Source organism: Poecilia formosa, unplaced genomic scaffold, assembly GCF_000485575.1.
Source record: "Poecilia formosa unplaced genomic scaffold, Poecilia_formosa-5.1.2 Scaffold213, whole genome shotgun sequence".
Taxonomy (NCBI): Eukaryota; Metazoa; Chordata; class Actinopteri; order Cyprinodontiformes; family Poeciliidae; genus Poecilia; species Poecilia formosa.
The window spans coordinates 675990-688891 of record NW_006800152.1 but is presented as its reverse complement, the minus strand read 5'-3'; the positions used below and the strand labels follow the sequence as shown (position 1 = coordinate 688891).

The window sequence follows — 12902 nt, the reverse complement described above, 5'->3', positions numbered from 1 at the left end:
TAAATTTTCTTGTTTTTTCAAGAAACTTTCTGAAATTGTGAAGTTTTTCTAGCTAATGTTCAACTTTTAGACCTCAGAAATATCCTTGTTTTTTTATATAAAATTAGAGCCATTTGGTGGAAAATTACTCATTTTTTTCCTATTTACAAGAACCCTAGTATGTCATCGTACCACTTTAATTAAGTCCACCACTATACGTAGTGAAGACAGGAGCTCGGAGGTGTGGACATTTACCAAGCAAAATTAATTAGCGAAAAAAGACAAACAGTTCCTTCGTTTTAGACACAGAACCATAAGAGGAAAGAATCTTTTATTTTCACTTGATTACTCACATTCTCATTATCTGCATGGCTTTATATTTAATTCAGTTGTAGATCAAAATCACACAGCCCCAGGGATGGACATGTGCTGAAAGTCGTTTTTCATATTAGCCATCAAAAAAAATAATAATAAAAAGGAAACGATGATGACAACATAAGCAGAGTAACATAATTAGGAAACTTGTCTCTGTCTCTGGCTTTCCTCCAGTTTGGTCTTTGGCTTGGTTATCTCCAGGATCCTTCTCTGGAAGCGCTGGCTGAAAGGGATCAACAAGTCGTCGAAGTCCACCTCCAGGGTTATGCGACCCTTTCGTCTCGCTATGTTTGACATCAGCTGGCTGGTGGTGGGCAGTTCACCCCAAACCTGAAACAAACAAACAAACAAAAAAAAAACAATCGGAGTTGAAGTTAACAAGGAATAATAGAAGTCAAATGTAGTCAATATTTAGCTTTTATATAGAAGGTTGTTAGGCGTCAGCGTAACCAAACGTACGGTTTTTGGCACAAAGCTAATATCCTCTGTGTTAGTTTTTCCTGTGGTGATCCTGGTGTTATGGAGGATGATGCTTTTGGAGTTCATCTGTGTGGGCGTCCTCCCTGATGTCCCAGTCATCGTCTTGCTATGCACAGCACCCCTTCCAATAGCCACCTAAAGGCAATCACCAAGAACTGACGTAAAGAGCAGCAAGGGGAACGTGGTCAATGGAGCAGAAATATCAAAAATTAAACAGATATTTATAGTAGCTATGAAAAAAGTATTTACTCCATTTGATGTTTTACCCTTTTTTAAAACTGTTTTTACAAATCACTATTCATCAACAAAATTTTGCTTTTTGGCAAAATTGTTAGACTACTGGCACCAATTGGAGGGACATTTGTTGAATTAGGTCAGTGACTTTAAATGGGTGTATATTTGTGGAATCACTTATATTTTGTTACATATTTTTATTTAGTTGTCATCTTTTGTACAAAAGTTTTCACTTTGACATTAAAAATATTTCTTTAAAAAGAAAATATTATAATTAGAAAAGCCAAATGTTGTTGACCAGGATTAATTTGGAAAAGCAATCCAAGGGTAAAACATCCAAAGGAGTGAATACTTTTCAAAGGTACTGAAGACCAGACCAGACACACAAGACGTTTGCATTTTGCAGAACAAAATGTGATTTAAGAAAGTTGACTAGATAAAATAGAAAAGGGGGAAAAAAAATCTTTGGTAATATTTAGAGGTGGGCATTTATCGTATCACTGATCATTTATTGAGATAAATTACTTATCATGATAAGATTTTTGGTTTATCCTTGTCACAATAAATTCCAATTATTGTTTAAAACCCACTAAAGCTGTCTATTGTCTGGATTGTTAACTTTACAATTTTTCTAAATTGTGCAATAACTGTGTAGCAATAAATTGGAAAATATGACTAAATTCAGTTACTGTGTCAATTTTAGAAATATAAATCAGATTTCTTTATCTCTCATTTCCTAGAGAATCATCTTACAAATGTTATGTTTTTCAAGAGCAGCATTTGTGTTTGTGGGGCTATAATTGCTGTGACACAATTTCCACAATTGCGGTTACCTAAAAAAGAAGTAATAAATACTTCTTATCGTCACTTTTTCAGTTATCACATTATTATCACAAAACATCCAGATAAAACTAAGTCCATATTGCCCACCACTAGTAATATTTACACAACACAAAGGTGCTGATAGATGTCTGAGAAAATGGATCATGAGTGACAAAAACCTTTGAAAAGTTTTTTAAAAAAACAAACAAACCCAAAAACATCAAAAGTCAAAACAGAAAATAAAAATGAAACAGCAAAACATGCTTTAAAAACAGACCAGTGAGTAAAATCTGACACTAAAATGATACCATAATAATATAAACCAATGACTTCCCCTGGAGAAACTGAGCTTTCAGACGGAGAGCAGTGTATTCATGCTCAACCTTGAACTGATTATATTCCATTTCCACTGCTGTAACGTTAGCGTTCAGACCAAAGATCTTGAACATAGTAAGTGCAGAGTCAGCACTTTTTAGCCTGCTGAAATCATAACAAGGCTTTGTGCGTCAGTCTGACTCACATGCTTCAAGTTTAAACTCAGGTCAGTTCGAGTTACAGAAACGCTACGGGATTACCCGAGAAGCTACAGTCCTCTTGTTTTTAGCATCTTCGCCTCTGAGAGCCACATACATGAGAACGCAATGAGGTTGTGATTAGTGATATCAATTTCTGTTCACACAAATAATTCCTGAAGGGCAGTACTAAACCCAACTTTTCTTGCCTGAAGATGAAGAGAATTAACAGATGCCCAACCTCCTCTCACCCTCTTCCTCTTCGCCGAGCTGAAGGCTGTTTATCTGCAGCCGTGTATTAGCTAGGCCTGGCCTCAGGTGATTTGCATCGTCTTCACTGGGTCCCTGTGTCAGCTACTCGTCTGCTCCAGAGTAAATCACCTGTAAGAGCCGCTCGCCGTTCACTGGGGCTCTGATTTTCTAACAGTCAGCGTGGCGTTCAACTCTATGAGGAAATGAAATGCAGGATGCAGGTTTGGAGTAGCTACCACGATCCGTAGACGGTGCACATCATTAAATTAAGAGTATTTTACAAATAAATACTCATTTCAATGACTGATAACAAAAAGAGAAACTTTTAATAGATTCAGTAACCAGAAAAGTGATGTAACCATACTGAAGCCGACCAAAAAAGCGAACTCTAGTCCACCTAAAACCCTGGTCTTGGTTCGAATGCATACAGGAAGGCCAAGTGGACCGGAGATCACTCCACATGTAGGAAGTGGACAGTAGCGCAGGGCATTCTGGGTAAATACATCCAAAACAAACGTGTGTTTAGCGCTAGCAGAAGAAATATATTGTGGTCTTTTGCCAAAGACAAAAGAGAAATCCTACGACCGCTAAATCTGTCTGGGTTCTCATTTTGTGAAGAAGGAAGTTGCGCTCAGTGTTTTCTTTAGAGGTTTTCACGTTGTTTTCCTCCAGTGGATTTTGGTGCAGCGCCCCCGACAGGCAAGAAGGTGGACAGGTTTTTCAAAGGGTTTGGTTCATTTGACACAGTGTGAAAGTGAAGCGCACCAGCTGAAAATGTAACAAATGTTGCAACTTTGGTCCTCAATCGAAACGAGTCTACCAAACAATCAGGTGTGAAAACACCGTAAGTGTGGTGATGGAAGGTTGAGTCGGAGGAAAATGTGTCACAGGAAAAGTTGCACAAGCATCAGAGGCAACCTCAGCGTTCTGGGCGTTGAAAAGCAAAGACAATTCAAGAGTTTGGAGGAGATTCCCAAAGTGGACAGAGGCTGGAGTCTGAGATTCATCCAGCTGCAGTCCAGAAGCGTCAGACAAAAGCATCAAATATAAAACTCTGTGTGAAATGACTCTACATGAGTTTCTCATTTATGCTGAATTACTGCATAATTTACTGAGATCCAGTTATATGTCCTTTTTTCTCCTTAGAGACAGTTTAAATCTAATCCTTCATGAATAAATCAGTTTGTTTTGAATTAAAAAAATATTTCAAAATGGTGTCAGTATCAGTAACAACCATGAAGGAGTAACCTTAGAAACTTTATAGTGTGGAACATTTGCTGAACATGCAAGTCCACTTAGCAGAAACGACTCTAAAAACATAACATGAAATCCCTACTGGAAGAAATGCATGCAGGTGTATATTTTTAAAGATCGAGTTCTACATGATTGTACATCTACGTGATTGAAGTGTTGATAAGCAGACGGCAGATCATGCTAACTGGCTGAGAGCTACAATTACACCGTGATGAGAAACAGACGACGGACATTCCTCTCTGTCCAATATTTTTACATTTCCAAGGCTTTTTCTGGAGTTTTAAACTTTTGACACTTCACCGAAGAGTTTTCCTCCTTTATTGCACCAACTGCTACCAGTGCTAGCCACGTGAATAAAAAAAATATATTAAAAATCCCCTTTCCATAATCTGTAGTTTACTTTTTTTTTTTACAACAAAGTAATTTACAACAAAAAAAATGTAACAAAGTAAAAAAAGGGGGGAAGAGGTCTCCAATGTTGGCCTTAATAAAAGAAAGGTGTACAGTTTCTGTACATTTTTGGCAGAATTTTTTCTATTTTTAGTAAATAGTTTTAGTCTATTCTCAGCAATGACAACAAGAACTTTTTTTTGTTGCTGAGAAACAAATGTAGTGAAATGAGAGACTGACCGATTTTGGGATTGTTGTATCTGTAGATGAGTTTCCATTAGCAAATGTGTGCACACTTTTGTCGAAATTCTGTTAATGTCAAAAAAACACTTGCGGTGTTTCCGTTAAATAAGAAATTAAATTAAAGTCACATGTGAATAAGCTTGTTCAGTCAATAAAAATCATGATAGAGATGGATGTAAACATCATCTATCAACCAATCAGAGGAGACTTAGGCGTCTTATTCCAGCGTTGGAGCAACAAGCCTCATATTCTTGGGAGCGGCTACATATGCTGCGTTTTGGGGAAATTGTAGTCAGCCATTTTACAGAAGAGTTATAGATTCAACATGTTGGAATTACACACAACTTTTCATGAACAGTGCGACGCTGTAAGCGCTGTGGTGGAGCCGGCTGCACATCGTCCAAAAACAACAAAAACAAACCACCATCCTCCTACCATTTCCTGTCGTCGACTTTGACATTTCAGCCAGTAGTTACCGTCCAGCCGTCGATCACGAGTGATCGACGGCTTTTTTGTGTGATGCAAAAAAGTGTTTCCACTGCAGTCTTGCGAAACACAAACCACCTCATCCTAACACAAAAACCTGTTATCGAAAAAGTTTTTTTTTTTTTTTTTAAATTGATGTGTTTCCATTCAGCAAATTTATTTTCGTGATTTCAATTCGGTCAGTTTTATGGTTATCTGGTGCGTGTTTTCCTCTGACATCCTCTGAGATGTATCAGATCAAAATACACTGATACTGAACCTCGCTTCCGGTATTGGAAATGAAAAAAATAAACCAAACTGGATCGGTGCACAGCGTGACGTTTGACTTGACTGCATCGTTTCAACTGTTGTAAGGAAACTGCTTTCTGCTAGGAAACCTTTCACCAACGAACACACACAAAACGTCAGTGTGACACATCAAAAGTTCCATGCAGAACGTTTTTAATGTAAACCGCGGTCAAACGGCAGGGCTACGTGGGTACCTTCTTTTTACCAGGTTTAGGTTTTGCTTTTTTGGGGTCTGGCAGCGCGTTCACCTTTTCCTGAACCAGGCTCTCTATGCTGGTTTCTCCAAAGTGTCTGGCCATATCAAGGCAGGTTACTCCTGGAGGAAAAACACAAGGCCGAGATGAATGAATTACGGTTGTTTTCATTTTTCTTTTGTGCTTCTGAACAGTAATTAATGACAAATAGATTTCTTTCTTATTTCTACTGTTGTTTTTACTCGTGTTTAAAATGATGATATGCAGTGATAAGATCTGTATCAATGTACAACAGCGTAAATTCAAACCGAAGTTTAAAATAAAAATAAAAAACATTTTTAATGTTCAGACTGCATCGTACCTTTCTTGGTCTCTGAATAGACTTTGGCCCCAGAGTTGATGAGGAATTCCACACATGAGAAGCTGGAGCTCTCGATGGCTCTCATGAGTGGCGTGCCGTCGTTGAGGGCCTTTGCGTTGACGTCGGCCCCGGGATTCACCAAAAGCTCCACAATTTCCAAGTACCCCCCGTTGGCCGCGTGGTGGAGGGGCGTCCAGAAGAACTGGTCACACATGTTCACTTCAGCCCTGTCGGATGCGAGGTGGGAGTTCGTGTTCAGTGAGACCTCATTACTTATTGATTCTACGCTGCACGGAAGATTGAACGTTACTTTCTGTTAGTTCTTCACTTCAAAATACATTAAAGATCTGCTGTTGTATCAAACCTTCCAGACCTCTCAGGCATTCTGGTTCTGGTTCTGGGGATGGAGAGCAGAACCAGAACCAGAAACATAGAGAAGCAGCATTCAGGTTCTATGCAGCACTAATCTGGACTAAACGTCCAGAAAACTGCAAAGATGCTGAAACACTGAGTTGCTTTACAGCTGCAGTATGTAACTTTTATTTTTTTAAAATATGTTTTTTTCACATTTACTAAAATTATCATTATGTTGTCGCAGTACCGTATCGAGACAGATGTGAAAAAAACTAAGATCCTCTGCCTTCCCACACTAGCAACTGCAGAAATACACCGCCCAGTCAGAAACAGCCAATCAGAGCCAAGGGGAGGGTCTTATCGCTATCAATCACTCTTGTGTACGTGCCACTAACACCCTACCCCTTGCTCTCTGCTACTCCATAACAGGTTTATCATAACATAGCCTGGCATGAATGCTAAGGCTAGTTACCATGGCCACCAATGACGGGGATACATTTTAATTGAAATGCTAAGATGTTTTTCCATCATAGTGACAGTTTTAACAAATCTGAAAAAAAACAAAAACAACAAAAACCCCCACATTTTTGTCAAAGTCACACACTGCAGCTTTAAGTCAAGACTTAAAACCCACCTGTTTAGAATTGACTTTGATTAGTAGTAACTGGAACATTGATCAACATATTTGATGTATATTTGCTTGACAATTTTGTTGATGGCATTTGATAAAATGTAATGTTTAATGCATTTTGTATGATGCCTTTATGACTTAAAGCACTTTGAGCTACCTTGTTCCTGGAATGTGACATGCAAATAAACTTGACTTGACTTCACCCTTTTTAAGGCTCTTGTAACTATTAATAGGAATTACCAGTGAAAACCAAATACAGAGCTTTTTAACAGTATTTGCACATACAACATATTTTCTTGGGGTTTTGTGCAACAGACCAAGTGTTTAGGGGTGTGTCTCAACACTGACAAGCCTGGACCAGAAACATCTGGATGTCAGGTGTGGCTACTCACCCCTTTTCTAGAAGGTACTGGACCAACTCGTAGTTGCCGCTGATGCATGCCTCCATCAGCGGGGTCTTGTAAAATTCATCCTGAGCGTCCACAGGTACTCCGTCGTTGAAGGCGAGGTCCAGAGACTCCAAATCTCCGTTCCTCACACAGTAGTTGATGTTGATGTAAACTTTGTTTGGCTTCTCTATGTACCACCACGAGTCGTTGACTATGGGATGAAGCGGCGGGTGCTCGTTGTCAAAGCGGCGAACGTCTGTCAAGTTGTGGTACTTCTCAATCATGAAGTGAGGCGGGCCGCCGTCGGGCCGTCGGGGCTTGAGCTCCGGCACGAGGGTGCAAATGGGTATGGGGAGGACAAACGGGCCTTTCTTCTTCTTCTTCTTAGCCCCCTTTTCTTTCTTTTTCTTCTGAGTTGTGTACCCAGTGAGACGGAAGACTTTCTTGATGTACTTGGTGCCTTTGACAAAGTCATTCACGTTGATCAGGCCCTCTCCCTTCTTGTTGTGTGCTGAGAAGACCATCTCGAGTTGGTCTGGTTCAACCGGAGCACCCAGGTTCTCTAACACGGACATGAAGGTGTCTAAGTCAGCATTGCCAAATTGGTCCCTAAAGGCTTCCACTAATTCAGCCTGGTACTCGTTTGACCAATCGTGAAGGGTCAGGGCCCAGAGATCTGACATCATGCCGCCACCAGTGGATTTTTTGCTTTTCCCAAATGCCCTCTCTGCTTTCTTCAGCTCCTTGATCGCTGCCTTGAGTCCGAAGTCTTTGGCAATCTGACGTGCCAGCAAACCTTCCTTGTTCTTCACTTTGGGGTTACAACCTGAACACAGAGCAGACTGCTATGAAAAAATACAACAACAAAAAAAACCACTTGATCGCGTTACCTAATTTAATTCAGGACTGCGTATTGCTCTGTTTGATTTAATTTCCTACCTCCACATGCATCAAAGCAGAGATATAAGCTTGCAATGCTAACACACAAAAGAGCTACTCTTCATTTCTGTAACCAAAATCCTTAAAGCTCCAGAGGACACGTCCAGAGACCTAACGTCTCTTCCAGAGACGAACAAATACTTTGGATGATTGCGTTGAAATTGAAGACACTTTGCGATGTCACGGCGTACCTCTCTGAGCAAGGAACTTGCAGGACAGGGCATTGCCTGCGGCGGCGGCGTAGTGTAAGGGCGTACAGTTGTCCATGTTAATCACACTCATATCTGCTGCAAATCCTGACAGCACCATGATTACCTGAAGGATGGGAAACGTCGCAGAGTTACGTGTTACAGATTGTCCAAACCTAAATTTGGACAATTAAATTACCTAAAGTAAGATTCTGCTTCTGGTGTTTAATTGGAGTGAAGTGCTAAGAAAATGACAAAATATAAATACAATTTATCATTCTCATCATTTATTTTTTAGAAAAAAGTGATTCTGCAGGACGATTTCTACTAACCTGAAAAAACAATGATTTTATTTATAATCAAAAGCAGAGTGGGTGTGAGAGTCTACAGGGAGTTTTTTTCAATATCTGGACCGATTAACATCGGATCGGTGCGTTTCGGGTTGCAACCCAACAAAATGTGAAAAAGCTTAAAGGCATATGACAGAAAAAGTTCTAGTTACCACACCTCAAAACAGCCACTCAGGGCGGCGTAGTGTACTGCGTTGTAGCCGTTTTGGTCCAGGGTGTTCGGGTTTCCACCTCTCCTGAGGATTTGCCGAACAACTGGCAGGGAGCCCGTCTTGGCAGCCTCCATCAGCGCCGTCACACCCGTTGTCTGGGCAGAAGAAATCACACTTTAGATGGTTTCTTCTCCATAATTTTCTCTGTCATTAAAATTGTTTCTGTCATGTTTTCTTATTCTTTTCTTTTACCTCATTTGCCGCGTTGGGGTCTGCACCAGCATCCAGCAGGGCGAGGCACAAGGGGGTGCACTCATTAGCTTTCTCACACATCATGCTAAGAACGTGAACCCCGCTACAAGAGATGTTGTTGGGATCGGCCCCGTTCTTCAGCGCCAGTTCTAGGCAGCGGGCGTGGCGCTTGGTGGGGTAGCTGCAGTAGAACAGCACGCCTGAATCACAAATGAGATAAAGAATAATAAAAAGAAGGCTAAAAATGAGAGAGGTGTCATTTACATTTGGGTTTTGACAAAAATAATTAGATCTGAGGTGGTGAGTCTGGCTGGGCGGTTCATAACTGCTGAGTCATTGTGTAGTTCAAGTGCTGCCTGCGCTAAATATGTACCTTCATTTTTACATTCAGATCCAATGGAGAAAAATAACCAGTTGCTAATTAAAAGTAATTCAGATTCTTTTTTTTTTTAATTTGTATGCAATAATCGAAAACGTGTGGGGAATGAAACGCTTGAAGAGAAGCCGGGGATGAGAGCGGTGCGCCTCGGCTGAACACGCCTCTGGGGAGTGAGCGGCGTTATCGGGTTACAGAGCAGGTTCCACATCAGAGTGTCACCATGAGGGCTTGATCTGTAATTAGACTCACACACACACAGAGGCCTGACTCACACACAGAGCCACACACGGACGTACCCGGACAAACACGCTACATGACTAAACAGAACATTTTACGACCTTGAATTCAATGTTTGGACCCAAAAGTCCAAACACTGATGCCAACTCTTGGTCCCTCCGTGTTTCACGGCGTTTTCTGATCTGGATGCATTAAAGCAAGAACAGCGTTAGATTATCTGGAAGGATTCTCCGTTGTGTCTTTCTCATCGATATCTAAGCAAAAGCCACACACGTGTTCTTGAGATGTAAGACAATGTTTACCTGACAAAACCTACTAAGAGCAAAAAAGCATCCTGATTGGCTACAAAATTTAAAAATGATTATGTATCCTCTATGATCCATGCAGGTTCAAACTGGTTGCATAAATCTAAAACCACATATTTAAGTACTGTGTTCTTAGAATAGCATTGAAAAATGAATGTATTTCAGTAACTCAACTCATTAAGTGAAACACATTACATAGATTAATTTCACACAGTGATGTTTTCACATCTTTCTTCTTGTTAATTATGATGATTTTCAGTTTACAGGTTATAAAAATGCAACGTGTAAGGTTAGGATACTACAACAACCACAGACATGTTGGCTTAATGTAAATTCAGTTTAGTACCTGCTTTAAAGGTACTTTTAATCTGATAAACAAGCCCAAGTTATTTCAATTTCCAAAATCATAATATTAATGGAAGAGGGTTTTTTTCCATCTTACTTCAATTTCAGACATTTGCACATGGAAAACTGGTTTTGGAATAGATAAAACACTGACAGCCTATAGAACTGTCTACGGCTGCCATGAGCCGCAGCTTATCAAAAGCCTCTCCACCGTATTTAAAAGCAGCTCTGTACCTTAAAAACAAACTAACTGAAATGAATTCTACCATTTGTTTTTTTTAGTTCTAACATTCAGCCTTAATTTAGTGATGAAAAAATAATTTCAACATATGTTATGGAAGTATGGTCAATTTTTCCATCTATAATTAATCCTGGAGTTTGTTGATGGGCTCCTACAGGAGCGTCTGGGTTCTGTGTGAAATGCTAATTGACAAAGGATACAATAAAGGTAAACTTCTGCACTCAACTGTTTAATGGAAAAATGATTGAAATAGCCTGGGGAAAAAAGCTAAAGTTATCTTTCAGTGTATTAACAATATATAGCCTCTGTAACGACAATAAGCCTGGCGGATTATGCATTTAATCACATGTTAAACTGAACTGAGCTTTATACTTTCCATTGTGATGATTCATATTTTATTTTTGAGACATCGTAATCCATTTTATTTCTGAGTTTTGATTGTATGTGGTTTTTATTTCCATTTTTATTTATTGTATTTGGCTGTCGTGTTTTATCCTGGTTATTCCAGTTCCAGTGTTAAGTGTTCTTTACAAAATTAAAGTTTTTTAGTCTTTGAGAAGGCAGACTTGGATTATTTCACTATTATCAATATATTCCTTGAAAATGGACTCAAAGTAACAATAACACTGTCTATCGCAGTAATTGCCGAGGCGATTTATCGCCCAGCAAAATTTGTTATCGTGACACTTTGACAAAGTGCGAGTTAAGAACTGGGAGCTCCTAACCCTGCAATCACGTCTGAGCATTTCACTCTATTTTCACTCTCTCTCTGCCCACCTTTGCCCTTTATGTCCACTAGTTTCATGTCAGGCTGTTTCTGGAACAGCAGCGATAAAATGTCCTCGTTCCCCAGCTCGGCAGCTAGCATGGCGGGCGTGCGGCCCATCTTGTCTTGGACGTCGGGTTGTGCTCCAAGGGAGAGGAGAAACTCAACAAGGTCTGTGAGGAGACAGAGCAACAGACACGCTCAGACGGACGTCGAACCTGACACCCTTCGCCCGCAGAACTGTGTGAAACAGAAACTCTGGTTGCACACACCAATGATTAGCATGTCAAAATAAATAAATAAAAAAATCCACCGTTTTGCTAGTCTGCTGCCATTTTCTGTTTGCCTGAGAGCTAGCACGCGTCATTGCTCATTCCTCCCTACCACTGACCAAACAAATCATTTAGAGTGAAGTTTCTGAGGTTTTACGCATCGACTCAAATTACCTTTATATAATAAATACAACTTTCCTGTTACATAGAAATATAAATGGAGCGGCATGATTGCGCCTGGATGTTTGTTGCCATAAAACGTCACTTCAGTTGACAAATGTTACACCTGCAGAACGCAACTCGAGCACTTGTTTGATCGAAACGTCTAATTTACAATCAGACAGAGCAAAGATGAAGCTCATCACCGCTATTGTTGGCTGAAACCGCCAGGTGGAGCACCCCCAGGCCTTCCTGTGGCTCGGTGAGGTTGATGAGGTTCTTCACCCCAAGCTTCACCATCTTCTGGATCTCATCCTTCTCTCCTTTGTGGATCCACTGCAGCAGGCGGTAGATCTGGAGGACCTGCAGACGGCCCGTTGCCACCGCGCAGCTCATTCTGGCGTCCCTCAGAGCCTGATGGAGAAAGGTTTGAGAGAAAAAGTTGGAGGTGACGGAGGAAAAACGAAAACGTTTGGAAATTCAACATAAATGAGTTGATAAAGCTTCCCACGGCAGCATTACCGTGTTATGAAGTTTTGGAGTTTTGGAGTTACAATCAGTTCCTAGAACTGATTGTAAATGCAAGAGAACACACATCTGTCAGCATTTATTTAAACAGCAAGGTAGATTTTTAATTTCTTTTTATTATATACTTAAAAAGATTCTTTTTTCTAATAAAATTTAAAATAAAATGCAGAATTTCATGTCAGCACACAACGAATTTACCTCTGTGTTACCTGATAACGACTATTAAAGCTGCAGTGTGTAACTTTTATTTAAAAAACAAAAGTTTTCACATATTTATTAAAACTGTCACCATGTCATAACATCAGTATATAATATGAGACATATAATGTGTGAAAAGATCAAGCTCCTCCATCTCCTCCCAGTCCTGCTGTTGCCATCTAAAGAAATCCACTGCTCGACCAAAAACAACCAATCAGAGCCAGGAGGAGGGGCTTAGCACCGTCAATCATTCACAACATAGCAGAGATCATGCCCATTAAGTCACAAGTGGGCATGATTGACAGTGCTAAGGCCTGCCTGCCTGTTGTTTCTGTTTCTGGTTAGCA

General features: G+C 40.1%; 1 protein-coding gene across 1 annotated transcript in view; it reads right to left on the bottom strand.

The window, feature by feature from the left end:
* Positions 1-291: 291 nt before the first annotated feature.
* The window catches only part of ankef1a (ankyrin repeat and EF-hand domain containing 1a), a 15982-nt gene continuing 3371 nt past the window's right edge, over positions 292-12902 (bottom strand). Inside the window, exons 2-11 of the mRNA XM_007567773.2 lie at positions 12036-12243; positions 11410-11571; positions 9126-9325; positions 8879-9028; positions 8375-8498; positions 7248-8070; positions 5871-6097; positions 5510-5631; positions 814-969; positions 292-684 (exon numbers count right to left, since the gene is read on the bottom strand). Of these exons, the coding sequence (XP_007567835.1) occupies positions 493-684; positions 814-969; positions 5510-5631; positions 5871-6097; positions 7248-8070; positions 8375-8498; positions 8879-9028; positions 9126-9325; positions 11410-11571; positions 12036-12225 (2346 nt within the window). The 5' untranslated portion in view covers positions 12226-12243 and the 3' untranslated portion in view covers positions 292-492. The remainder of the gene's footprint in view (positions 685-813; positions 970-5509; positions 5632-5870; positions 6098-7247; positions 8071-8374; positions 8499-8878; positions 9029-9125; positions 9326-11409; positions 11572-12035; positions 12244-12902) is intronic.